General features: G+C 39.8%; 1 protein-coding gene and 1 pseudogene across 5 annotated transcripts in view; both read right to left on the bottom strand.

Moving 5' to 3' along the window:
• Window positions 1–7,590, bottom strand: LOC130456953 (dnaJ homolog subfamily A member 1-like; annotated as a pseudogene).
• The window catches only part of MTHFD1L (methylenetetrahydrofolate dehydrogenase (NADP+ dependent) 1 like), a 293,067-nt gene that overhangs the window by 63,614 nt on the left and 201,967 nt on the right, over window positions 1–27,486 (bottom strand). For 3 of the 5 annotated variants that reach the window (XM_007484726.3, XM_007484725.2, XM_056818928.1), the window contains exon 27: window positions 15,458–15,568. In XM_007484726.3, coding sequence (XP_007484788.1) covers window positions 15,479–15,568 — 90 coding nt within the window. In that variant the 3' untranslated portion in view covers window positions 15,458–15,478. Of the gene's footprint in view, window positions 1–7,345; window positions 7,716–15,457; window positions 15,569–27,486 lie in introns of those variants that run through there. The other 2 variants (XM_007484724.2, XM_056818929.1) reach the window with 1 other exon arrangement.

Below are 27,486 nucleotides of genomic sequence, written 5' to 3'. Positions count from 1 at the left end.
GTAGAGAACAAAAAGTATTTTTTAAAGAGAAAAAAAAAGAAAACAAAGGGAAAAAATCCTTGAAAAAGTTCCAAAACATGTGTACCTTCCACCTCCATAAAGAGCCATTTTGGTAGTTGGACAACCCAATCTTGGCTATTCCTCAATTTAAGGTTTTCATCTCTTGATTTTGCAAATTGGCACCAGCCATTCTCTGAGCAATGTAATCCCTACTCAGAATCTCCTTAAAAGCTCAACTTGGGTCTTCCATCTTAAATGAAGTTTCCCTGGATTCTCTCTCTCCCTTTTCTTTTCCCCAAGTTGTTAATGCTTTCTCTCCTCAAATTACTTGATTTACTCATACTATTGCTTTTCTCCTATTCAATAAGCTCAGGGATAATGTAGGGTCAAAAATTGTTTTATTTTGGCTTTTATATGTCCATTTAAAGGCAAAACTCCCTTATTGTGGATTGTTTGCAAACGAATAAAAATTTAATCCCTGCCTGCTTCCAGCTTGGGGTAGCCCCTCATTCAGCAGTGACCTACCTCTTATTGGTGTAATTATTATACTGGAAAATTATACCATAACAAACCAACATACAATAGGCTTTTGGTAGTTCTTATAAATTGTTATAATTATATAGTTATAATTGTGATTATAATTATAAATGTTATATAGTATACAATAATAGAATTGTAAATATACCATTTATATATTACTATATAATATATACTGTGTATAATATAGAATTGTATTACAAATATGATGATGAATTTCTAAAGATTACACAAATTAATACTAGTAATTATTAATAAGAAAATCTGTTACTTTAGGGCATGCATTGTCTTTTAAACATTTTGTCTTATCCCCATTTTATAGATGAGGAAATTGAGGTTTAGAGAGACTCTGGGTCACATAGTAAGTAAATCTCTGAGGCAAGATTCAATACTCTATACACTGTGCCATTTAGCTTTATAGAGAAGGATCAGTACCATGTGGTTACACTCAAAAATTCTCTAAGGTTTAGAGAAGGTAACATACTTTCTCTTACCATTTTAGCTCTTAAGCCCTTATAATGCACTTCTATTTATATAAGTAGCCCCTCCTAATGATGATTCTTTTATATTTTAAATATAACCATTTATTTTACAATGAAGGGGGAAGGAACAAACATTAAGCAGCTACTCTGTGTCAGATTCTCTGCTAAGCACTTTACAACTATTTTCTTATTTGATCCTCATAACAACCCTGCGAGGTAGGTGCCAAGAAATGGAGGCACATCTGCAATAAAATGATAATAAATAACAATATCACAGGTATTCCTATATTAAAGCAAGTACATGAGTATTAAATCCACATATAAATCTGGGTTATAATCTCCTACCAATATACTCACTATCCGGAAGATACAAACTTATAGAAACCTACAAAGGAGGCATTTGAGTAAGGAAAACATGTATATATGAAGTAATTCCCAACTCTGGAATTAAAAATTTTGGTGTCCTGTCTCAAAATTAATTGAAAATTAACTGAAATTGAAAAATTCAGCTTCTGTGTTTAATAGAATGTTTAATTCAGATAAGCTGAATTGACTCACAATGTGCTTTACAGTTCTTAATTTAAAAATTTTTATTATTAACTATAAAATTTTAATTTCAGAGCTTAAAAATTATAAATGCTTGTGTACATTTATTTAGTCACAAGAATCAAACCTCAGTCTAAGTCTCTCTCTCTCTATATATATATGATGTAAACTACTGTGTACATCAAACATACATTTTAGTCGGCATTTTGTAATATTGATTTTATCCACAAACTTTTGAAATGCAGTGCTAGTTGATTGTTGCAATAAAAACAATAGTAGCTTGTTAAGATGACTGTAGCCTTTCACTCATTCACTATCATATATAAAAGCCAGCATCATGATGGAAGGGTACTGGCTGGCCACAGGTCTGACAGTGAACACCACCTCTGGGAGGATATTGATCATCCTCATAAAAGCTTCTCTCCATCGTTTGACATCTTGTTTATTGAAATTGGTCTGAGTCCACAAGTTCTACCTGATCCACTTGTTCAGTCTCCTCTACTTACTTTTTTTAGGATGATAGCTCTTCCAGCAAAGATTGCTTATTTGATGAAAGAAAGCCATTCTCTGAATGGAGTTTAACTTAAATTCAATCAATGGAATTCCCTTTTCATAATATCAGCAATAAATTCACATGCTTTCATTCAACACACATTGATATGTCCAATGTTTGACAATATGACCAGAGATGAGACTATAGTTCTGCTGTCAAGAATGGAGACTGCTTTATGAAAACCACATCGTGCTTCAACCAACTGGATGGTTGGGTCCATGAAAAGGTCTTCACTTGATCCTTCTGATGCAAAACAATATTATCTCCTGGTTCAAGTCTTGGCTCCTGTCAACTTCAACATGAAATGTTATTTTCTGACTATTCTTCATGCCCTTGTCAAAATGAACTTTCAGAATATTTTTTCTCTTGAGCAATTTTCCTTCCATTACAGCGTTTACATCTATCTTTAGGGCTCATTCTCCCATTCTATACAACTGATTGAATTTGCTGAACCATTCCAGGTTCTATTTGATGAATTTTATTTGTATTCTAGCACCTTTGTAACTGGGACAGCATTCTACTGCTCCTTTCTTGCCACTCTTTATCACAAATTACATTCTTTTGCAAAGCCAGTTTCCTTGTTGGCATCATCATACAAATCTTCTAAAGTTAAACATCCAATGAACAACATTTTAACCTCTCTATTTACTTTGTATTCTTCTTCCTCCTCCAAAAAAAAATATGAAAGATATTCATTGTTGAAGAACCCAAGCCACCACCAGAATCATTTACTTTTTCCTTCTTTTGTCACATAAATTTCTCTGTCACAAAAAGTACTTCATAAGCTTGGGAAATGTTTGAACTTTTTTCTTTCATTTAAATTCTAATCTGGGTGATATTTTAAGCTAGTTTCTTTTATACCACTTAAAATTTTAAGTTCTTAGTGGGAGGTGTTTGGGTTTTGCCCTGAAAACATAAGTTTTTTTCCAACAGTTTTCTATTACTGGGAAGTGATACTTGTGGAAGTCAGTATCAAAATGCCACCCAGAAGCTTGCTGGGATGTTGGGAGAGTAAGTAGAAGAAAGAGAAGGGATGGGGGCAAGTTCTTGTGTGAGGAGCTTTGGCTGCCTCCTGCTTCTTGCCAAGTTTTCTGGAAAGTTCCACAGGGTGTGCCAACAGACTTAGGTATCATATTTTAGCCAAACTAAATGATCGATTGGTTGACTTCTGTGAGATTGTCTGCTCCTAAACCATTCCCTCCACCCAGATCTAGGCTTATTCCTCAACAGCGACTATACCATCTATCACTTTCAGCTTCAAACTTGGATGATGATTTCTGGAATATGTCCCTTCTTTCTAGGGTCAGACTCTGGACTGTCTCAGTAAATAAAACTAATTTAGATTAGTAATAAAATGCTCACCTATTGACTGTAATAGGAGAAATTATATTTTCTCATAAGCATCTAGTTCTGATGTTATCTCCCCCACTACACTATAGTTTATCACGTTCAAAACCTAGTTAACAACTGCTTGCTTTTCAGAACCGATTCAGTGACTATTTTGCTTAGAATTCTAATCCGATTTCACTAAGCAAGAATCTTTTTTCACTTATTTATTTATTTATTTAAAACATTATTTTATTTGGTCATTTCCGAGCATTATTAGCAAGGATCTTAAAGGGACACAAATGTCTGTCCTCTTCTCTCATTACTGAACAGTTTGTTTACAGAATGTTTAGAAATTATTCAGAGAAGCAGAAGACAAAGAAGTAGAACATAAACTTCTTTGCAATTATTGCAGTAGTTATTGAGGAAGAATTAGTAACTCATAACGAGCCTCAGGATTTCCTCATGCATTTCCCTCTGTAGGAATTCAGCTTTAGAATGTATGGTGTGCAATTGGGTTGTCAGGTATTCAGGAATGATGTTTTTATAGGCCTGAATTTCTTCAGTGATATTTCCCCCAATAACATGTAAAAACAATTTTTAATATTCATTTTCTAACATTTTGAGTTTCAAATTCTCCCTCTCCTTCCCCCTCCCTGAGACCATAATCAATTTGATATAGGTTATACATGTGATAAGTCTGAATTTCCTATTTTAACTGGATAGCTGGTTATCTTGCACTTTCAGTAAGTTTTCTCATTTTTTAAAAGTTGGAGTTTTTAACCTGGGATCTGCAACAGATCCTCGAACTTGTTTTAAAAAAAGACTTCAATGATTGCATTCAATATCTTTGGCTTTCTTTGTAACTGTCTTTTATACATTTAAAAACATCCCAAGGAGTCCACCAGGCTTCACTAGATTGCCAAAGGAGTCCAAAACACACACACACAAAAATTAAGTGCCCCTACTTTATATGATGAAAGTGACAGGATAATATCAAATGCTGGTACAAATTAACTCAATATAGTTAAAAACAAAACAAAACACAACAACCTTACCTTCTGTGTACTGGTTCCAAGGCAGAAGAGTGGTAAGTGCTAGGTAATAGGGGTTAAGTGACTTGCCCAGGGTCACACAGCTAGGAAGTGTCTGAAGCCACATTTGAACCCAGGACCTCCCTTGTCTAGGCCTGTCTCTTGATCCACTGAGCTACCTAGCTGCCCCCAACTCAATTTAGTTTTAAAATTCAATTATAACAACCTAACATCCTAGGTGGCAAAGCTAAAGAGGATAGTGCATAGATCTTTAAAGCTAGAAGTAATATTGGAGAGTACTTGCTAGTAATATTTTAAACTCCATTTTAGTATTTTTTTATTTGAAGAACTAGTCTTGGGCTTATTTTATATAACAATTTTTTTTTCAATAAAGCAAAATGCTTGGCACAATTTGACCCTATTGGGTCTAACAAAATTTTTAGAGCACTAGAGGGAAAGAAAAGGGAAGAATATCTTCTTAGTATCACTCAGGAAGTACAGAAACAGATTCTTCTGTATTATTTCTGATATCCTAATCTCTGATCAGCAAATTTAACTAAGAATGGAAACTTAAGAAAATTTCCTAAATTTTTTAATGGAGGAATTGCTGTTGTTCATCCTTAAAGCCCCTGCCCACTTTGGGCAGCCTTTATTTGAAAGGACACGTAACCAACAAGTTTTTTATATTGAAGATAATCAATTGGAACTTGAAATATCCTTTCCTGTTTACTACAAGTTTCTGCAACTTCATTGGCATGGGAACTCTAACCATTACTGACAAACCCTTTTTGCCGATAGGTCTGGCTTGTGTAATTGGAAATCTTGTGCCTTTGAACTACATTTCCCAGGAGCCCACTGACTTCCTGTCATTACCTGCTGACATAGACAGGGGGATAAATAAGATGGTCTTCCGTGGCTAGCTCTCTTTGCCTCTTGTTGGCAACTGTGGTGGAGCAGGGTTTTTGAACAGGTAGATTAGCCATGGGCCTGAGGTTTTATTTTGTTACCTTTTTATTTTGTTACTTCTAGTAACTATTAAGAAATCTTATAAAATATAATATTTGAAATTGAGATTAATTTTAATTTTTACAATTTGAGATTAAATTTAAATTTTATGGGCTAAGGCAGCTAGGTGGCACATGGATAGAGTGCTAGGCTTAGGGTCAGGAAGCTCTGAGTTCAAATAGGACACTTGACTAGCTGTGTGACCCTGGGCAAGTCATTTAACCTGTTTGCCTCAATTTCTTCATTTGTAAAATGAGGATAATTTTCTCCTTGGGTTGTTGTATCAAATAAGAAAATAAGGCAAATAAGAAAAGAGGCAAGACAGATTAAAGCACTTGTCCATGGACTAATAAGTATCCGAACTCAGTATTCTAGATTCTCTTAGCTTTCTAACAACTCCATTTTTTTGTTGTTTTCAAATATCTTTTCCCAGGGCTTAGCATAGTGCTTGGCACATAGTAGGGACTCAGTAAATGGTTCTTGATTGATTACAAATGTACTTAAGGGACCAGGCTAGCATATAAAGATGTGGCTGTTTTAATGGGTTTATTTGATGTTGGGAATGGGGGACCTCTAAAAAAGAGGAGCCTTTAGAACTCAGAGTTCTAACCAGAGGAATTCTTTTTGGGATACATTTTTGAAAGAAAAAGACTCATTTATTCAAATGCTTGGTGCTTTGGAACAATTTATGCAAAGATACACAAAGATACATTATGGGCTAAGGAAAGAATGACCAGGGTCATGAAAGGTTATGGTCCAAGTCAACGAAGGAAAGATCTGCACATGGAGTCCTTCTGGAGGATGTGCCTTGGGGAAAATAAGCTATTTGTAGTGATTCCTTAACTTAGATTGCTCAGAGGACAATGGCTTACTATGGTGCTTTCCCCAAACTTCAGTTTTATTTACATTTTGTACTCTTGTTAGGAAGAAGCGGAAAGGGAATAAGGGTCCAACGTTTTGGGGGAAAGAGATAAAATTGATCAGACATCTGACCTTTCAAATGCCTTAGACCTTAGATTAGAATAAGGGATACGGAGACGTTTCCATAAATGAATGGAAAAAATCAATATAAATCCTTGGAGCCCTGAACATCTCTTGATTTTGTGTTGAAAATATTTTGAAATACCTTAAAACGTTTCCATAGTCCTTGGAAATGCCAAATGAGGACTTTGGAGAAATGTAGGAAGATTTGTATTAATGCAAATAGTGAAGTAAGCAGAACCAGGGAGATACCCAGGAGCACACTATTATCAATAAATATAATAATACAAACCACATTAAAAGCTGTGTATTTAAAATGAACAATGGTGGCTTTGGAGAAGAGATGAGGAAACGTATTTTCCTTTTAAAAATCATTACCTTTTGTCTTAAAATCAAGACTGTGTATGGGTTTTGAGGCAGAAAAATGGTAAGGGCTAAGCCATGGGGGTTAGATGACTTGTCCAGGGTCACACAGCTGGGAAGTTTGAACCCAGCTCTCAATCCACTGAGCCCCTTAGCTGTCCTTGAAAAGTATCTTTCTTCTTTCCTTGGGAAAATCAGGGACTGTGGGTAAAGAATTTATGTATTGTCAAATGGTGGGTTGTTTAGTTTGAATGTTCTTTTGTTACAAGGTTCATTTGGGATGTAGAGAGGGGAAGGAAAAAAAAGAATCTAGAAATGGTTGTGATATAAAAAGGTTTTATAAATAAACAGAATTTCAGAAATAGCTAAAGACAAACATCTATTTACTTTGGTCAGCTCTTCAAACTTCTTAAAAATAGAAATCCCAGGAAACTCTGTGTGTGTGTGTGTGCATGTGTGTGGGGGCCTTGAACGGTGCATGTAATTTGCTGCTTCTAAAAAGTAAAACTTTTCCTGGGTTTATAATCTTATTTGACACATTTATTTTCAGTTCAAAGACAATAGAAAAACACCCATAAAAGAAAATGCTACACCTTTGCACGGACACCCTTTAATCCTTCGTCTTTATAAAACAAACGTTCTTCAGGGCCAGTTGTGGAAAAATGCTAAGTTTAAAGAAACAGAAAATCCATTCGCCTCCCTCTTGCCCAGCCTGGCTCTCGGCCCGTCTTGACCGCGGCTCACTGAGTTTCAACTACGACATGGTGAAGGCAGAAGACCTCTCTGGCCTACTTCCCCAGGGCGGCCCCGGGTCACAGACCGAAGTCTCCAAAGTTCATGGACTCTCCTTAAGTGCTCTGAAAGGGAAGCGGCGCCTGGTTCAAGAATCTGAAAGACAGAAATGTGGCTTAGTGTGGAAGCGGCCAGAGACAGGGTGCTACCCAGCTGCCCCTCAATGCATTTCTTTTTAAAAGGGAATGAAGAATGATTTAGAGGGGGTAGCCGGGGGGCTCAGTGGATGGAGAGCCAGGCCTAGAGACCCGAGGTCCTGGGTTCAAATCTGGCCTCAGACACTTCCTAGCGGAGTGACCCTGGGCAAGTCACTTCACCCCCATGGCCCAGCCCTTACTGCTCTTCTGCCTTGGAACTAATACACTGGAATGATTCTAAGGCTGAAGGTAATGGTTAAAAAAAAAGATTTAGAGGCATAATCTGCATTTCAGTGCTGGTCAGGCTTCCCATTTGCCACAATATAGTTGCCTGTGTCTAATTGTTTTTCAAGTAATAAATAAAATCTTTTGCCAACCCTGGAGTGCTATATAACCACAAGCTATTATTAATGACATTTATTATAGAATATATATATTCTCTAGTATATATATATATATATATATATATATATATATACTAGAGAAAGCTGTCTTAGAAAGGCGCTGCCAGTCTGAGCTGAGACACTGACCCCAGTGCGTCAGGCACGTCCTGTGTCAGCTGGGGGGCTTTTAACTCTGGAGCTACGCAAAGGGTTATTTGGATGGTGGAAATGCACAAAGATCTAACAGGGAGTCCCACAGATTTGAAAATGAAGAGGGAAAATGAATTCTTATTAAAGGCTGGCATTCACATAGGACAGCACCTTATACATTATCTTACCTGATCTTCACAATAGCCCTGAGGTGCCTTTTTGTGCCAATTTCACAGCTAGAGAAACTGAGGCACAGAGAGTTTAAGTGACTTGCCCAGGATTAGGGTTTGAACTTGGGTCTTTTTCCTTCTAAGTCCAACATTCTACTTGACCAAATAGCCTTCCTGATTACTTGGATACCTTTTTACTTTAACTTCTGTGGCTTCCAAACAGCTCATGATGATGTTTATTCAATGTCATCTTATGCCTTAATTAGTACAGCATTCATTTATTTATCTACTCTGCTGGCCACAGATCCTGCTCTTGTGATTCCAATTTCTCTTTTAAACCATTCAAGAAAAGTGTGTTGGGGTTCCATGCTCTCCTCAGAATGGAGTCCTTTATCTCATCAGGTGTTAAATGTGTTTCCTCAGATCTGGAGCCCATATTTCCTCCTGCTAGTTGTTTCCCTTGTTGGTTTATCTGTGTGCAAGGTTTTTTGAGTTTCATTCTCCTGAAATTTTTGGTAATGTGTCATTTTCCCCCACTTATGGCTCACTTTCTGACTCTGTCCTCACATTGGGCAAATCAAATGACTTTCAGAGGGGCAGAAGTGGCCCCAGCTGGATGCTCTGCTCTTTCCTCTATCCCTTGGTACCCTGGCCTGGAGTACCACCATGCTACTGCTATTGCACTTTGGGCCCATTTCTGCCATTTCCTTGGGCTTGGATCTCTCTGGCATTGGGAAGAGGGTAAAGTAAAGAGAAAAACAGGTGCACAGTAATCATGGGAGAGCCTGATCATAGAAGGAATATTATAGCTGTAAACTTTGGGTTGTTTGGCAGTCAAATTTTATTAAGATTAATTAAGTTAATAATTAAGTGGTCAAACAATCATTGCCCCAAAGAGAGGAAGAGGAGTAGTGTTGAGGGGCTGGCCTTGTTGGCAAGAAGATCTATTTAACTCCTTCTGAAACCCACAAGGAAGGACTTACTTCAGCTCTTAATACCCCAGGCAACTAAGTTGAAAAAAAAAGAGACAGAAATGGGAGAAATGGCCAATTTTTTACAGATAAATGGGGTTTGTACACTGGGAGTTCCACATATAGGGAATAATGTCTGATACCTTTTCTTCCAGAAAGGAGATGTTATACAAATTATAAAAGATCATGATTAACCTATTTTTATATGAAAATAGGAATTTGTAAAACTTTATGTGTTCAGTAATCAGCGAGTGATCCCCTGATTTCTTTAGAGAAATATACCAGACTCTGGTCTTGATCAATGAGAACAAAGTAGTTCCCCGAAATCCACCACCACACAAAAGCATAATAGCTGTAGAAAGGGAAGGGGAATGCAATTCAGTATTGTCTCCTTTGGATAAACTGCATGTGTAATCACTCCTAGGTGCTGACATCCAAAAGAATGAGTCATGCCCTTGTGCTAACAATAGAATAAAGAACTGCAGGTGAGATCTTGAGCTGAAAGAAAGCTTAGAATCTGGTCATTTCTCAGCATCTCAAGTTCATATTACATTCTCATGTACTTTCCTGGGAGTGGGGTGGTAAGAGTTGGGAAAGGAAAGGGAAAAAAAAAACATTCAGTAGAATAGTTTTTCTCTGTTTGCAGTAGATATCGGTAACATCCTCTCTAAAGAATAATAATCTGATTAATATAAGGCTGAATGAACACGATTTTCTATTCTGACCATACTGATGATAAACTATTCTACTAAAAACATGTACTTTCAAAAGTTTACGTAAGCTGATTAAGATCCAAACTTTAATATTTTTGTTTCATGCATCCTTTGTTAAGTCTTTTTGTTAGCAGCAGTTGAAACGAACTCTAATAGCACAGTAGCAAACATGCATTCAACTGAAGAGTTACAGAAAGAATGTGTGCTTTGTAAAAAGGGCTTATCTTAGGAGACTGAATCCAGTTTTGGATTGTTTGAGCTGGGTCAAATGATGAGTTCTGAATTACCATTCCCTGAGCCTACAGAAGAGCATGGAGGTTCACAAACAGGAAATGGAGCATGGAAACAATAAACCAAAGTCCCACCAGAAGCTGAAAGGAGTGCCTTTTGCCTAAAATTTTTGTAAAAGACACAGTTTTGTACAAAACTTGTCCTTTAATTACCAAAACTTCTTTCACGTGGGAGAAAACTATCAACCAGGAGAACCAAAAGGTGGGTTGATTCAAACTATATCAGTTTTCAGCATGAGTAAAAAGATCAATGACTTTTGTAACCAGAATAAAAAGGAGAGCCAATCTGTATGAAACAGATTTAGAAAGTTCCTTCTGGCCACAGAAATACCTCTGCTAGGATTTTGGTGAATGAATAAATCCTCTGATGCTTTTGGTACATAACAAAGACACAATATTAAAAAAAAAACCCACAAAAAGATATGTAGCACACAAAGAAGATGGCAAACAGTTTGATGAACTTGATATGCAGAAAGAGGTGAGTAGGGATAAGGGTCCATTCACAATTACCCCAAGAGACAGCTACTCTCAGCAACATAAGGATCTGGGACAATTGGGAAGGTTTTAGGAAAAAGAATGCTTCCCCCTCCAGAGGAAGAACTGTTAGAGGAGGAATGCAGATGGAATCATATGATTTTTTCACTTGCTTATTTGGGTTTATGTTTTGGGGTTTTGGTTTTATATGATTATTCACTAATAAAAAATGAACACTCTGGGAATATGTTTTGCATAATACATGGATAACCCAGAATGAAACACTTGCTAGCTCTGGGAATCAGGAGGAAGGAAGACAATTTGGAACATTTAACTTTGGAACATGTAATTGATAAAAAAAAAAAGAGTCCATTTTCATCTTGAGAAGGTTGTGATTTTTCCAACTAGGGTCTAAGATATATCAACATCACATTTACTAAATATTAGCACCAAAGAAAGAACATAGTGGGATAATTTGCTAAGCTGAGCACTGCAATCACAGCTAAAGATCCAGGACTGTTTGGCTATTACTGTAAAGGAAAACAACATGGAGAGCTTTCAGAACGTTGCCCAGTGTAGGGACTGACTGACTGCTGATTATTTCATAGGAATTACAGGGAGGAATAACACCTGCTGCATTTTGGAAGAAAGCATCCATCCAGCCATAGGGATGGGTTCTGATTCGTGCCCTGCCTTATAGAAAGGGAAGGCTGCTCTGTGTGTGTATGTGTATGTTTGGTTTGTTTATTCATGGAAGTTTTTGAGGAACACCACCAAGACTTTAAACCATTCAGCTTCTGTAATGATCTCTCTCTCTCTCTCTCTCTCTCTCTCTCTCTCTCTCTCTCTCTCTCTCTCTCTCTCCATTCATTTAACCTCTTCCCTTATGCCTTAGAATAGCCACTAAGGAGGAGTCCCGAGCAGAAGACTGATAAGGCAATGGAGGTCAGGTGACTTGCCCAGGGTCACACAGCCAGGCATCCCCAAAGGCCCTAGTTGAACCTGGGACCTCCCATCTCCAAGCCTGGCTCTAGATCCCCTGAGCAACCTTTCAGCTACCCCTTGAATTTAATTTTCTGCATTTTCATTTTGAGATGAGAATTTGATTTTTAAAAAGTAAGCACAGGGAGCAGCTACCTGGCTAGAGCCAGGCCCAGAGATGGGAGGTCTTGGGTTCAAATGTGACCTCAGATGTGTCCCAACTGTGTGACCTCTGGGCGAGTTACTTAACCCCCATTGCCTAGCCCCTGTCACTCTTCTTGCCTTGGCACAGATACTTTAGTAACACTTCTAAGATTGGGGGAAAAAAAGATGACTCTCAGGTCATTTTGCCTTTGGTTACTATGTATTCTGGCAGACTGTGGAATGTTAGTGGAGCCCTGAAGAAAGCCAGAAAAGTGTGTGTGGGGGGGGTTCGGGGGCCAGGCAGAGCATGAGGGAGACAATTACAGACACAGGGTGTAGCCAGGGAGAAAGAGGGATAGTCTTATGGATTCAGATTAATTTCCTGGTTGAATTTCTTCTTTTATGTCCCCTCCTACTATTTTAAATTCTTATTTTCTACTCTAAGTTCTCTCTCTCACTTCTCCACTATTTGGATGGCAAGAAATAGGACAGCAATTATACCTATGAAGTTATGCAAAACCTATTTCCAAATGAGCCATGTTAAAAAAAAAAAAGATTTAAAAAATGCTTCATTCTGCCTTCAGTCCATTTATCTTCTCTCCAGAGGTAGACGGCATTTTTAATCTTGTGTTCTCGGCGATCTTCTGTAAGCCCGGCACGCTCTCCTACGCCCCTTCCCGGAATGGGGAAATACCCGAATAATGGAACTTGCGATTTTATATTTAACCAAAGTTGGTATCAAGTGACCCAAGGCCACCAGATAACATACAGGCTCGCGGCCTCAGCCTAGTCATCCCACTATCTCTGACACACAGTGAGAGTTTGCAGAACGGGGTTTTCTGCCCCTCGGGGCGGTCAGCAACAAGACTTCTGGACCAATGAACGTTCTGTCATAGGGATGTACCAGTACATAGTATGTGGAGACGCCGCTAGTTACCTGCGTCACCAACGCCTAACCCTGGGAAAAGTGACCCTTTTCCCTCCTCCGGGGGTGCCGTCACCCCCTCATCACCTCCAGCCTGGAGGCTTCCCCCACCCCAACCCCTTCTCCACTAGGCGGCCAAGATGGTGCTTCTGATGTATGGGTCTAGCCATGGCTCCTCCTAGCCCCGCCTTCTCTCCCGATATCCAATAGAAAACCTGCGTTTGGGCTTTAAAGCCCTTCACAACCCGCCCCCTTCTGCCCTCCAGTCTGACCTTGCCTCCTGGACACACTCTGCCACCCACACAAAAAGCCAAGTCCATCTCCCAAATGGGGGCGGTTTTCATTGACTCCCTCATCTTCCCAGACCGCCTTCAAGCCTTGTGTGCCCCACCTTAAGGAGGAAGCCTTTTCAGTCTTTCCTCTGAGACAATCTCTCCTCCATCCATAGTGATGTAGACAGACATCTATCACTACCTAGATCTGTCAGCTTCTTTCTATAGCCATCTCTGTCTCTGTCTCGCCCCCCTCCTCCCTCCCTATCTCTCTCTCTCCCTCCTGTCTCTGTCTTCTCTCTGTCTCTTTCTGTCTCCTCCCCTCTGTCTTTTTCCTCCCTCTCCCTCTCCCCTTCTCTCTCTCACCCTCTCCCATTCTCTCTCTCTTCTTCTCTCTCTGTCTCTCCCTCTCCCCTTCTCTCTGTCTGTCTCTCTCTGTCTCTTTCTCCTCTCTCTGTCTCTCTCTCTTACCCTTTCCCCTTCTCTCTCTCTCTCTCTCCCTCTCCCCTCCTCTCTGTCTCTCTCTCCCTCTCCCCTCCTCTCTGTCTCTCTCTCTTACCCTCTCCCCTTCTCTCTCTCTCACCCTCTCCCCTTCTCTCCCTCTCCCCTTCTCTCTCTGTCTGTCTCTGTCTGTCTGTCTCTCTTACCCTCTCCCCTTCTCTCTCTCTCTCACCCTCTCCCCTTCTCTCTCTGTCTGTCTCTCTCTGTCTCTCTCCTCTCTCTGTCTCTCTTACCCTCTCCCCTTCTCTCTCACCCTCTCCCCTTCTCTCTCTGTCTCTCTCTCCTCTCTTTGTCTCTCTCTCTTACCCTCTCCCCTTCTCTCTCTCTCCCTCTCCCCTTCTCTCTCTCTCCCTCTCCCCTCCTCTCTTTCTCTCCCTCTCCCCTTCTCTCTCTCCCTCTCCCCTTCTCTCTCTGTCTCTCTCTCCTCTCTCTGTCTCTCTCTCTTACCCTTTCCCCTTCTCTCTCTCTCTCTCCCTCTCCCCTCCTCTCTGTCTCTCTCTCCCTCTCCCCTCCTCTCTGTCTCTCTCTCTTACCCTCTCCCCTTCTCTCTCTCTCACCCTCTCCCCTTCTCTCTCTGTCTCTCCCTCTCCCCTTCTCTCTCTGTCTGTCTCTGTCTGTCTCTCTCTCTTACCCTCTCCCCTTCTCTCTCTCTCTCACCCTCTCCCCTTCTCTCTCTCTCACCCTCTCCCCTTCTCTCCCTCTCCCCTTCTCTCTCTGTCTGTCTCTGTCTGTCTCTCTTACCCTCTCCCCTTCTCTCTCTCTCTCACCCTCTCCCCTTCTCTCTCTGTCTGTCTCTCTCTGTCTCTCTCCTCTCTCTGTCTCTCTCTCTTACCCTCTCCCCTTCTCTCTCACCCTCTCCCCTTCTCTCTCTGTCTCTCTCTCTTACCCTCTCCCCTTCTCTCTCTTACCCTCTCCCCTTCTCTCTCTCTCCCTCTCCCCTCCTCTCTGTCTCTCTCTTACCCTCTCCCCTCCTCTCTTTCTCTCCCTCTCCCCTTCTCTCTCTCCCTCTCCCCTTCTCTCTCTGTCTCTCTCCTCTCTCTGTCTCTCTCTCTTACCCTCTCCCATTCTCTCTCTCTCTCTCCCTCTCCCCTCCTCTCTGTCTCTCTCTCCCTCTCCCCTCCTCTCTGTCTCTCTCTCTTACCCTCTCCCCTTCTCTCTCTCTCTCACCCTCTCCCCTTCTCTCTTTCTCTCTCTTACCCTCTCCCCTTCTCTCTCTCTTTCTCACCCTCTCCCCTTCTCTCTTTCTCTCTCTCCCTCTCCCCTTCTCTCTCTGTCTCTCTCTCCTCTCTCTGTCTCTCTCTCTTACCCTCTCCCCTTCTCTTTCTCTCTCTCCCTCTCCCCTTCTCTTTCTGTCTCTCTCTCCTCTCTCTGTCTCTCTCTCTTACCCTCTCCCCTTCTCTCTCTCTCCAATACACAATCATTTTGCACATCCCCTCCCCATTAGACTGGAGGCTCTTGGCTCATTTTTGCCTTTTTAAAAAACTCTCCTGCTCTTAGCACAGTGCCTGACACGTTGTAGGACCTTTAATAAAGGCTGAATAAAACATACTAACAAATTATATTTACAAGGTAATACAGGTATTTGATATCCTAGAGATTATTAGGTTCTAACCACAAGCTTCTGACACTTTGGCAAAGCCACCACTCACAGCCCTATAACCTCATATCTGGTTATTTTTGTTGCACAGAAATCCCTGCTTTTGGAAGGGAAGAAAGATGCAGCTTACCCATGCTGGTTGCTGGTTCTTTCAGAACAGGCCTTTTACTTGCTCTGTTTTGGGGTCAAGATCTATATCATAAAAGCATGGTCGGGTAGGAAGTCCTGGCATGGTACTCATCTGTGGGAACAATAAAACATTTAAATATCAACAAAACAAATTCACTGAGTTAACCACACTGTGGAAAAGATGTTACTGATGATTTTAATGACTAGTCATAGTACTGGTCTGTGCTGGATGGTGCCTTGGAGATCATCTAATGAAATTCCTTCGATTTAATGTAGGCAATTAAGATTGGGAGAAATTGTGAACACTGGGCAACCAGCAGAGGACCTCGGTTCATATTTCATCTCTAATGCTTTTTTTTTTTTAAATCTTTACCTTGTCTTAGAATGAAAACTAAGTGGTAAGGGCTAGGCAGTTGTGGTCAAGTGACTTGCCCAGGGTCACAAAGCTAGAAAGTGTCTGAGGCCAAATTTGAACCCAGATCCTGCATGGGAATCTTGTGCCTTTAAGTGGGGATAGATAGGCAGGTGTCTAATAGCTTGAGTCAGAATGCTGAATGCATTTTCCCACGGAAATATCATTTCACATGGCGTAGAATGACATCAAGTTTATGAGGAGTTAAACGGGCTTTTCTTAAATAGGTCTGGAAACTTAACCACCACATATAACATTATTTCTATGAGAAAAGGCATTCCAAGACAAATGACTTGCACATAAACTTTTGGAACTCGTCCCATTTGTGAGCTGAGGGCTGTCTTATTTTTGAAAACTTTTTCTATCAAGGGCCATATTATCTTCATTAAGGCTATGCTTCTATGATGGGGACAACATTCCTCTCTGGCATAGAGTTCACGAGTCTCTAGAAAGAAAACTGTCAGCTGTTTTAGCTTTGGAAGCCCAATGCAAGGCTGGAATAGCTCATGATTGCTCTCGTCACCTGTGTAACAAATCACATAGAAGTCAACGCAGTCATTCCCTTGTATAATTATATCACAATTTCCATGTTTAAAAAATATTTTTTTTAAGCCAGGAGGGTGGACACAAAGGTAGTGAAAAGTCATGTATTTTACTATTTTGTCCTAAGACAAAAGAATGACAGAAAATGATGGAATAACATGCAGAATAAGAAATGGATTTTTGCAGATGGCCAACATGGGAATGTTTCACCTGACCATGTTTCCATTATGCCAGGGTTTTCTAATTTTCTCTTTTCAGTGGGTGTGGAGGTGGAAGGGAAGGAACAAAAGCTGGGAAAAATTACCTAGAAATCATGCAAAATGCAGTTCAAGATGTGATGCAGCATTCCTTACAACTCTTAAATGAATAAATACTGTAAGAACACAGCACTCTTTATGGGTAATGAATTCAAATTTAACTTTACAATGAATATTTATTGTATTAAATTTAATACAGACTACAAAGAGCAGAGAAATAAAAGTCTGAGAGTCTATCGTACAGACCTGGTCGTCTTCCTCCTAGCCCCTTATCAGGGATTGTGATTTATTATAACTGTACATGGAGAGTTTTAGTTGAGCCTGACAGCATCCAGTCCTCGGAGGCTATTCTCAGACAATTCTAGTTAACTGTGTCTGGACTTTGGAGTATCATGTCAAGTCACCCACAAATTCGAATCCTCTGAAGGGAAACACCCCACCTATTTCCTGGCTGTTTTCCCAGAAGAGTCAGAACATCCACAGATAACTGGAGGACAGAGAGAAGGGGATACATAGAGGAAACAAAAATCACCCCAGCTGCCTGTCCATCCGGGGTCTTAAATGACTTCTAAACCTCTTTTTTGTGTATTCTAGCTCTGTGTCAAAGTGGGAAGGGGTCAGTTTTTAATAGGCTGGGCAAGATTTGCATTAGCTTTTCCTTCTTTAAAAAGTGGACTGTCAGAGGTGAGAATGATCCAACATATTCCTTTCCCACTTTTGCAGGGAACTCTGCAATGCCAGTCCCCTCAATATTAGAAATGTGGCAAGACTAGCATCGTGCCTTCCTCGTGTTATAGACCAAAGCCTGACCCAACTCACTGGAAAGAAGGATGCTGTCTAATTAAGTCCTGCATTACATTTGAGGTGCTTGCCCCCCTGAATTGATAGCGTGATAGAGACTGGAAAGGGTTCTGCGTATTTAGAGAATTCTAAAGCAGTGTGGCTTAGGGGATAGAGATCCAGTTTTGGAATTGAGAAGTTCTGAGTTTAAGATCCACCTCTGACAAATACTGCTGTGCTACTTTATTAACTCTTAGTGCCTCAGTCAGCTTTCTAAGATTAAAAAGTGTACAATGGTGGCTAATCTGTAATTATAGACCTTGGACCAAAGTAAAAGAGAAACAAATACTATCATCTTTTTTTTTTTTAATTTTCATTAAAAAAAAAAGTTTTCCATGTTTCCATGATTCATTTTCTTTCCTTCCCCCCTCCTAGGCCTGACAAGCAATCCCACTAACTTAAACAAATGTTATCCCTTGATACTTATTTCCATATTATTCATTTTTGCAATAGAACAATCTTTTAAAACCCAAACCCCAAATCATTTACTCATATAAACGAGTGATGGCATATGTTTTTCTTTTGCAAAAAACTACCATCTTAACGTTAGCATTTATAAATAATAAAAATTATACATAATATAAAAATTTTAAAACATGTAATATGTTCCCACATGGTTTATAGGTGTGAAATTTTAATAAAGCCCAGAACCTAAAATGAAATTTTTCCTTCTGTTCCTGGAGTTCACATAAATCAGTCAGATCAGAGTCATGAAGCTTTTAGTATTCCTGATTTTCCTATAGTAAAGGTACCCAGGACCACCAAATATAAGAAAGAAGTCCACGCTCTTCACTCACTTTCAAATGATCCCTCCTCATTAAAACTTCTTTGGAAGTAACCAGCACAGACATACTGGCATTAGTACATCAGGGTAGGGGCCCCATGGAACTTCATCAGATCTCCACGAGGACTGACCATTCATTCCATTTCTCTTCTTATTCCTTCTCATGGATGGAATGAACATTCCCCCAAATCATGTCTTGTAAAATATAGATGATCAATTACCCCGATCCTGACAGGATGTGTGGTCAGGCTCACCGTGGCATGAAGAAATCTACCCCGAATGCTCCTCTAAATGGAGCCAATTTTAAATCTTTGGGCAGGGCCACCTTCTAGATCAACCACTACTGTGGCTCTGTATGGCCCAAGGGCCGCAGTCTGAAGCACTGGTCTGTTTTTCCTACTTCTAAACTCTCTACGAAAGGCAGGCTCATAGCAAACTGCCCTGCTCTGATAGGTGGGACCATCGTCCTCTGACTGCAGGCAGGCAAACAAATGCTGGACGACTGCTTCTTGGGAATGCTGCAGAAGGAATTCTTTTTCAGAGAATGGGGGGTCCTAGAGGACCACTGAAGTCCTTTCTTACTCTGAATTCTATTTTCCCATCACCCCCGTCTCAACAAGGTGGCTCTCTCCCCAACAACGAAGATCAAAACCCCATCATTTGTTCTCAACTCGCCAACCTACTGTCTGTGCAGTCCTGTAGATTTTGCAAAGGGGGAAATTATCGGAGTTGGCTTTCTTATGCATCCAAATGGAACAAGAAATGAATATTCCAATGAATAATGTGTGGAAATGACCAAATAAAATAATGTTAAAAAAAAAAAGAACTGTGGGAGTAGAAACACAGAAGAAAAACAACTGCTTGATCACATGAGTCGATGGGGATATGATTGGGGATATAGACTTCAAATGAACACCCTAATGCAAATGCGAATACTATGGAAATAGGTCTTGATCAATGACACATGTAAAAGCCAGTGGAATTGCTTGTTGGCCACAAGTGGTGGGGGTAGGAGGAGGGGAGGAAAAGAACATGAATCATGTAACTATGGGAAAATATTCTAAATTAATTAAATAAACTTTTACAAAATGAAAATATTTCAAATTAAAAAAAAAGAAATGAATGTTTCATGGGAATGCAATAAGAAACCACGTGTACAAATGTATGGACAAATATTTCACCTGGTCGTCTCGTATTGCTGTGCTCATTAGGAACATTCATAGAAAGATAGCCGAAGAAGACGGCTGTAAATTATTTGCCAACATCTGTTGTAGAAGGAGAGAAGGTAGAATAATTCTAGAAAGAATTCAATAATCTGCTCTGACTTAAACAAAAATAGGCTTTAAATCTTACTTTTGATGTTTGCAATTTGTGGATTAGACTAGACAGCTTCTTGGGGGGTTCCTTCTATTTTACATCTTCTTGATTCTCAAACATAGTCACATTCACAGGCCAATTAATATCTGGTGTGGATGACAACTCAGAAAGAAACCGACAATATTGTGCATAGTTTGTTTTGCCTGACTCGTGGTCCAGAAGGGGAAGCCTTCCTCCATGGGTATTCTCAAGTCAATTTAGGCAGTCCACCATATTTCCATTTTTAACAGCAGGACTAAACTGACCGGCTATAACAAGGAACTACGTGATTATGCATTGACTTAGCACCTACAACAGACTGTAATTTCTGTTACGGTTCAGTCATCTCAGTTGCCTCTTGACTCTTTGTGACCCCTTTGGGGGATTTTCTTGGCAAACATCCTAATGTGGTTTGCCATTTCCTTCTCCAGCCCATTTTATAGATGAGGAAACTGAGGCCAACTCTTATGTGACTCTTCCAGGATGACACTTGGGTCTTCCTGACTCCAGGAAGGACTCTATCCACTGCACCAACAAGAAACTGCTCCATATTATCTGTAAAGCATCTTGCAAATTATAAAGTGCTTTCATACCCATTTTTATCTCCTCCATAACTCTGTGGGAGAAGGATGACAGGTAGTTTAAATGGTCTTCTTCTTCTTTTTTTTTTTAAACCCTTACCTTCTGTCTTGGAGTCAATACTGTGTATTGGCTTCAAGGTAGAAGAGTGGTAAGGGCTAAAGGCTAGGCAATGGGGGTTAAGTGACTTGCCCAGGGTCACACAGCTGGGAAGTATCTGAGTCCAGATTTGAACCCAGGACCTCCCATCTCTGGGCCTGACTCTCAAACCACTGAGCCACCCAGCTGCCCTCTTAAATGTTCTTAAATAGAAACTGGGGCTCAAAAGTTTAGGAACTAAGGGCAGCTAGGCAGCACTGTGGTCAGAAATGCTAGGCCTGAAGCTGGCAGGACCTGGGTTCAAATATGCCCCCAGCCACTTCTTAGTTATGTACCCTGGTCAAGTCACTTAACTCTGATTGTCCGGCACTTGTCCTTCTATCTCAGAGTTGGTTCTAAGAGAGAAGGTAAGGGTTTAAGAAAAAAAAGGGGGGGGGGGAGGAAATTAACTATATGGTTTTAAGTCTAGGAAGTAGGAGAGTGGGAACTGGGGGTCTTCTAACTGTTAAGTCTAATATTCTACTTTTAGAATACAAAATTTTACCTAGCTGTGAGACCCTGGGCAAGTCACTTAACCCCCACTGCCTAGCCCTTTCTACTCTTCTGCCTTAGAACCAATACACAGTATTGATTCTAAGATGGAAGGTAAGGGTTTAAAAAAAATACAAAATTTTATGCAGGGTTGCCAGCTAGGTGGTCATTGGATAAAGAGGTAGGTCTGGAGATGGGAGGTCTTGGATTCAAATAAGCCTGGATAAATCTTTAAACCCCAATTACCTAACCCTTATAACTCTTTTGCCTTGAAACAATACTTCGTATTGATTCTAAGTTGAAAGTTACAGGTTACAGAACAAACGGATGGTCCTAGTTTTAATGATTTTGTTAAACTAAAATATTTTCTTATTATAAGAAGAAATTTAGAAGATGAAAAATGGCAAGTTGTGAAATAATGTATTCAAGAATAGAGAACACAATGTAGCCCCTGGACTGAAAAATTCACACAAATTCAATTAAGTATTTTGTGTGTGTGTGTGTATGAAGGACCTATCACTTATACTTTTAAATGAACAAATTATCTCCTTTGAATACTTAAAGCATTTGCCACAATGGCAATCCTATTAAAAACACAAGGAAGACATGATGGAAAATTGCCCACTAGAAAAGTTAGAGGGGAAAAAAAAAAGAGTAAAGCCATGATTTACTATTAAAAAAATAATAGGAGTTCAGGGATTCATTTTGGTTTGAAGTAATTGAAAGAAAAACTGTATCTATCAAGGGAATCTTTCTGAATTTTTCCATAAGAACTTTCTATCATAAAATGACCTTTATTTTTATTTCTGGCTTTTTGCCCTTAAAAAAAAAAGCCAACCTAAGGTCTTAAGACATAAAACATAATCAAAAAAGTAAAAATATGTATTATATATATGTGTATACATATACACATATATGCACACGCTTTTTTTTTTCTTGCATAGGATAACAGTGGAAAGAATGAACCAACAAAAAAATTCCAAAATTTAGTCTTAGAAAAAAAGTTTTTTTCCTAATAAAATCTCGCATAATTCAAATAGCAAATAAATTGGTAATTTTGCATTAAAAAGAATATGCCTGAGAATAAAATTTAGAAATTTTAAATTATTTTTAGGTAGTTTATGTTTTCCCATCAAATAAAAAGACATTAAAAATTTACTCATTACTAAAAAATAAATCATGATTTATCATACCCATTCCCTAAATGACATAATTTACATTTAAAAAATTATTCCTTTTAAAAAATTAAACAACATTTTTAGAAAATATTCTTATAGCTCTGCTCTAAAGCAGTTTAAATGTTAGCTTGTGCTTTCTATTTAGAAGACAGTATTTATAAAAGTAGTTCTCCAAGCAAAAGACGGAGCTCTAACTAGGCAATATGGGAAGGGGGGAAAGGTATGAAATTTACAACTCGGGAGGCCTGGGTTTGTGTTCCCACCATTGAGCTCTTGTTACAGTCCTGATCTTCCTGGGTCCCCATTATCTTTAGGGGATCTTCCTTGGGCAGCCACAGAGGCACAACAGAAGCAAGGATCCATACTCCAAACTCTGGGTCTCTCTTCCTAGTCTAAAACTGGGAAGTTCTGGATGATCATTCCTGGAAATGTGATGTCTAGGAACCTTTTTTTTTTGGTGACGGCTTCCAGGGTGCTTGGTCTGGAGTCAGGAATACTTGACAGATCCAGGTTCAAATCTGGTTTTGATTCCTTTTTCTTCTCCTGAGTTTATGTCTTTTTTTTTTTAAGACCCTTACCTTCCGTCTTGGAGTCAATACTGCCTTGACTCCAAGGCAGAAGAGTGGTAAGGGCCAGGCAATGGGGATCAAGTGACTTGCCCAGGGTCACACAGCTGGGAAGTGTCTGAGGCCAGATTTGAACCTTTAGGCCTGGCTCTCAATCCACTGAGCTACCCAGCTGCCCCCCTGAGTCTTTGTCTTGAGCATCCTTATCACAATAGTTTTTTTTTTCTTTCTTGAATAGTGGGATTCAGTTTTGGTCATTCTTCCAGCTTTCTTCCTGGCTTTGGACTCTGTTAGGGCCAGATCCGTGAATTTCTCAGTCCTCTAGGTTCCTGCTGCTGCTTTTCTGGGTTATTGAGTCTTCTATTATTTTGGGATCTTCAGGACAGCTCAGACGGGGAATGGGCAAGCTTTTTCAGGGTTCTCCCCATGTAGGCATCTGATCCAGGGCAAAATCTGGTCCCTGTCGTTCTTGTCAGAACTCACAGAGTTCCTGACAAGGATCTGAGGCTAAGCAAAGCCCTGTGGGTCAGCCCTCGGCCGCAGTTTTAGTAGATGCTCTCTGTTGGTTGTGAGGGACGGAGCTGCAGGCTTGGGGCAGGGTCAGAGGGCTGCTGCTTGGCCTCAGCCGTCCCTCAGTGAGGGCGCCCTGTACGTCAGCCCCTGGAATGCTCTCCTTCAGGCCCCCCTGGCTCTGGGGAGGGGATGATGAGCCCCAGGCAGACCGCCTCTCTAGAATTTCCACATCAGAATCTCATCTAGTATGTGTTCTTTGTGGGGGAGAGCTCTGCGGTATAGATTCCTGCTGCTTTGCTATCTTGGCTCTGCCTCCTTTCTATTGCAAAGCAACCTGAGCATCACTGTTCTCGTGGAGAGGACAGTGGGTACAGCATGGAGCTCAGAATCAGGAATATCAGAGTTCAAATCCAGCCTCAGGTACTTCCTAGCTGTGTGACCCTGGGCAAGTCACTTAACTCTGCATAATTGAAAATCTGTTACCCTAAAAAAGAACTACATATCCTGAGAGCCCACCGACTTACTGTCATTACGTACTTACTACAGACAGAGGATAAAGGAATGGCCGTTGAGGCTCTTCCTCCTCTTTGGTATAATGCAGCAATCAGCGATGACGGTGGTAAGGTGGGGATTTTGAAAATGGCTAACCAGCCATGGGTGCCTGGTTTTTATTTTGTATCCTCTTTGTTCTTTGATTTCTAATGATCATTTTAATAAATCCCTTAAAATACATTATTTTTATTATTGCACATTAATTTTAATTTTTACAATCCTCATCTGCCTAGCCCTTAGTGCTCTTCTGCTTTGGAACCAATTCATAGCGGTGATTCTAAGATGGCAGGTGAGGGTTTAAAAAAACCCCCAAAGCAACATCATGGCCATTGCTATCAGATGGTAACAATATTCATAGCAAAATAACAAAGAGATTCAATCTTTTTTTTTTAAACCCTTACCTTCCGTCTTGGAGTCAATACTGTGTATTGGTTCTAAGGCAGAAGAATGGTAAGGGCAGGCAATGGGGGTTAAGTGACTTGCCCAGGGTCACACAGCTGGGAAGTGTCTGAGGCCAGATTTGAACCCAGGACCTCTGGGCCTGGCTCTCAATCCACTGAGCTACCCAGATTTAATAATTTTAGTATAAAAACTGTAAAAATGATCTTGAGAGGACAGGGTAGGCCATGATAAAGCACTGGAGTCTTAAGTCATTATTATTTTCAAATTGAGCCTTGAATGAGATCTTGTTTCTCTGTAGCTGGCAGAAAACCTAATCACAGCTATGTTAGAAGAAGCTTAATATCCTTGGAGAGATGATGTATAACAATTATCAATGAGAAATAAACATTTCCAATGAGGGACACTGACAGAATTGATTGGCCAAGGTTTCTTCCAGCAGGCAAATTGTAGGCTTGCTGTTCTTGGGCATGAGTCAAAAGATATGGTCATTTATCTGCACCCGCTAGAATGTAAATCCTTTCAGGTTCTGCTGACATAATGTGGTGAGGACCACGAATGCCCTTCCTTTGACCCCCCCCCCCCCCCGGTAATTATAATTATTTTACTTACATATTTTTCACTTAACATTTACTTTGGTTAGGAAATCTAGCTTATTGGCACAAAGCCAACATGACAAACTAACCCCTGAACTGCTTTGCTAATGAGCTAATCATTTTTACTATGAAGTTTATGCTTTATACAAATTCATTCCTGAAAATATGCATAAAGGTCATGAGTTACATAGATGTTAAATTATAACATTAAATTATAAGCATTTCATCCTTCGTTTTCATACTGCAGAATTAAGGTTTGTGGAATACGTGGCATAAAAATGATTTTAAAAGGCTCTATGCATAATTGCTGTAACTAGTAAACCCATCAGCAAATTCTGCTGAAGTGCAGTGGCAAATCCATTTACCTACTTACAATCAAAAAGAATTTTCTGCCATTCATGGCTAATTAAAAGACACTGACAAAACAAGTTTCCCAGATGAGTTAATGATGGATTTCTGACTAGGCCAGGGGGAAATGCTACGTCCTTTTATGTGCTGATAAATTTTTCTTGCAGGTCAAAGAAAATAATTTATGTCTTAAATAATTAGGTTTCCTCCCATATTTCTTCATTATGTCACTGTAATGGCCCAAATAATTTTCCTGGTTACACTATTAGCCCCTTATAGTTTGGGGTTTACAGTCTTATAGAAGAAAGGAAAGTTTGGAATCTATAATATAGTTTCTGCATTTTTATCATAGAAGGGAAAGAATTGCACAATAAGCCAAAATTTTTTCTAAATATTTCATCTCTAAAAGCAATTGGATGACAAGTCCACTGAATTACATATATCTAGGAGAGCATGGCAAATGGATAATGAGTTTGGTCCAGAATTGAAGGGGAGGAAGAGAATAAGTTGAACTAGGGAAATTCTATAGGGCCTTAACTGATAAAGTTATTGATAAGAAATTGATAAAGGTGCAAAGCTCCATTAAAAGGAAACAAAAAACAACAAAGAACCTAACAATCACAAATGTCCCTCTGGAGAGAAGCTCTAAAACTGAAAATTCTGTAAACTATTGTTATTAGAGAGTCAAGCTTGCAATGTAGAGAAACATGGTAGATGCAAGTGGGCCGTGGCATGTTTTGAGTAATTAAACTACACACAAAAAATTTGTATTAGGGGCATTTTAAAAGATACATAAATATATTTTAAAAAGGAAGTAGGTTACTAATGAAGCAAGAGAAAAGTATAATATAAATGCTGCACTGGAAACAATGAAATGTAAGAAAACCAACTCTACCACATGGTGTACATTCTTTTGTGGAAGATACAAAGACAAATATGATCAGGAAATTAATGAGATTGATAAGTAATGACCTGCATCAATGAAGGGAATAGAATCACAAATTTAGAGATGGAAGGAACTTTGTTCAGTCATTTCAGTTGCATCTGACTCTGTATGATGGCATTTTTGAATTTTTCTTGTCAAAGGTACTGAAGTAATCTGCCATTTCCTTCTCCAGTTCATTTTACAGATGAGGAAACTGAATTAAATAGGATTTAAGTGACTTTCCCAGAGAAAAATAGTATTAAATGACTTGTCCTGGGTCACATGGCTAATAAGTGTCTGAGGTCACATTGGAGCCACATTTGAACTTAGGGAGAGGGTTCCTGACTTCTTGGTCCAGTCTTCCTGACTCCAGGACCAATACTCTATTCACTGCACCACTTAGCTACCCTGGAAGGAACTTTAGAAGTTATTTCATTTAGTTTACAGAATAAAAAAGGACTCCCAAAAGAAATGTAGTAGCCTGCCTGCAAAGGTCATACTTATAGTAAGTGGCAGTATTCAAATCAAATACCCAAGTCTACTTACAAAGAAAAGTATCTTTTATGAAGTGTTTGGAGCTCAAAAAAGAGCTAAAGACAAGAGTTACAGATTCGGGAGCCATCTGCCAAGAGGTCTTGGACAGTGGTGAAGTGAGATTTCCAAGTGAGGATACAGATATCCTTGAGGAAAACTCCTATTAAGAAATAAAGAATGATTACAAAGATGGGAAAATCAGGAAACTCTACTACTTAGAGATCAAGGAAGGTTGTGAACATTTGTAGCAGGGATAGAGTCCACACTATCAAAAACTGAAGAAAGTTCAGGGAGGATGAGGACTGAAAAAAAGGGGGCAGATTTGGTGATCAGGAGATCTTTGGGGACCTTTGAAAGAACACTTTTCCCACAATGGCGGTGGGGGTGGTGGAGAAGGCAAATGGCAATGAACCAAGAAAGTAGAAGGCAAGGGTAGGCAGCTTTTCCAAGAAATCTGGCAGCGAATGGGAAGATCAGTAGGTTGCCAGCTAGATTGGTGCTGGTTCAAGACAAATCTTTTTATGACCAAGTGTGTTTTTAGGAAGATGGGAAGGAGGTAAAAGGGTAAAGTACCATGGATTTGGGGGGGGGGGAGGGATACAGGTGGAGTAGAGATATTTTTCCTGTGATTAGAAGGGGAAAAAGAGACTTGGTTATGATGCCAAGGATTTTTCAGGAATGGAAAAAAAAGACACTACGGATGCTCATGTTGGGTGGCCCCAATCTCAGTGAAAGAGAAGGTTGAGTCACCTGTTAATAACTGCTAGGAGCTGGAAATGGGAAAAAAAGGGAGAAAATAGTCTGAGACTTGGTGAAGGGCAGGAGGGGACTATAGAGTTTTAAAATTCACATGGTTGGTCTGATTGGAAGTAATGATTATTTTGAGAAGCTCCCAAAACACAATGAATAGCCTAGTTTTTGCCATTCTTCTGCCTCAGAACAATTCTTAGTATTGATTCTAAGATAGAAGGTAAGAATTAAAAAAAAAAAAGCTAGGACTCTAATGTGGCTTTTAAGG

Source organism: Monodelphis domestica, chromosome 2 (genome assembly GCF_027887165.1).
Source record: "Monodelphis domestica isolate mMonDom1 chromosome 2, mMonDom1.pri, whole genome shotgun sequence".
Taxonomy (NCBI): domain Eukaryota; kingdom Metazoa; phylum Chordata; class Mammalia; order Didelphimorphia; family Didelphidae; genus Monodelphis; species Monodelphis domestica.
Note: the sequence above shows the minus strand (reverse complement) of the source record. Positions and strands in the feature narration are given on the sequence as shown.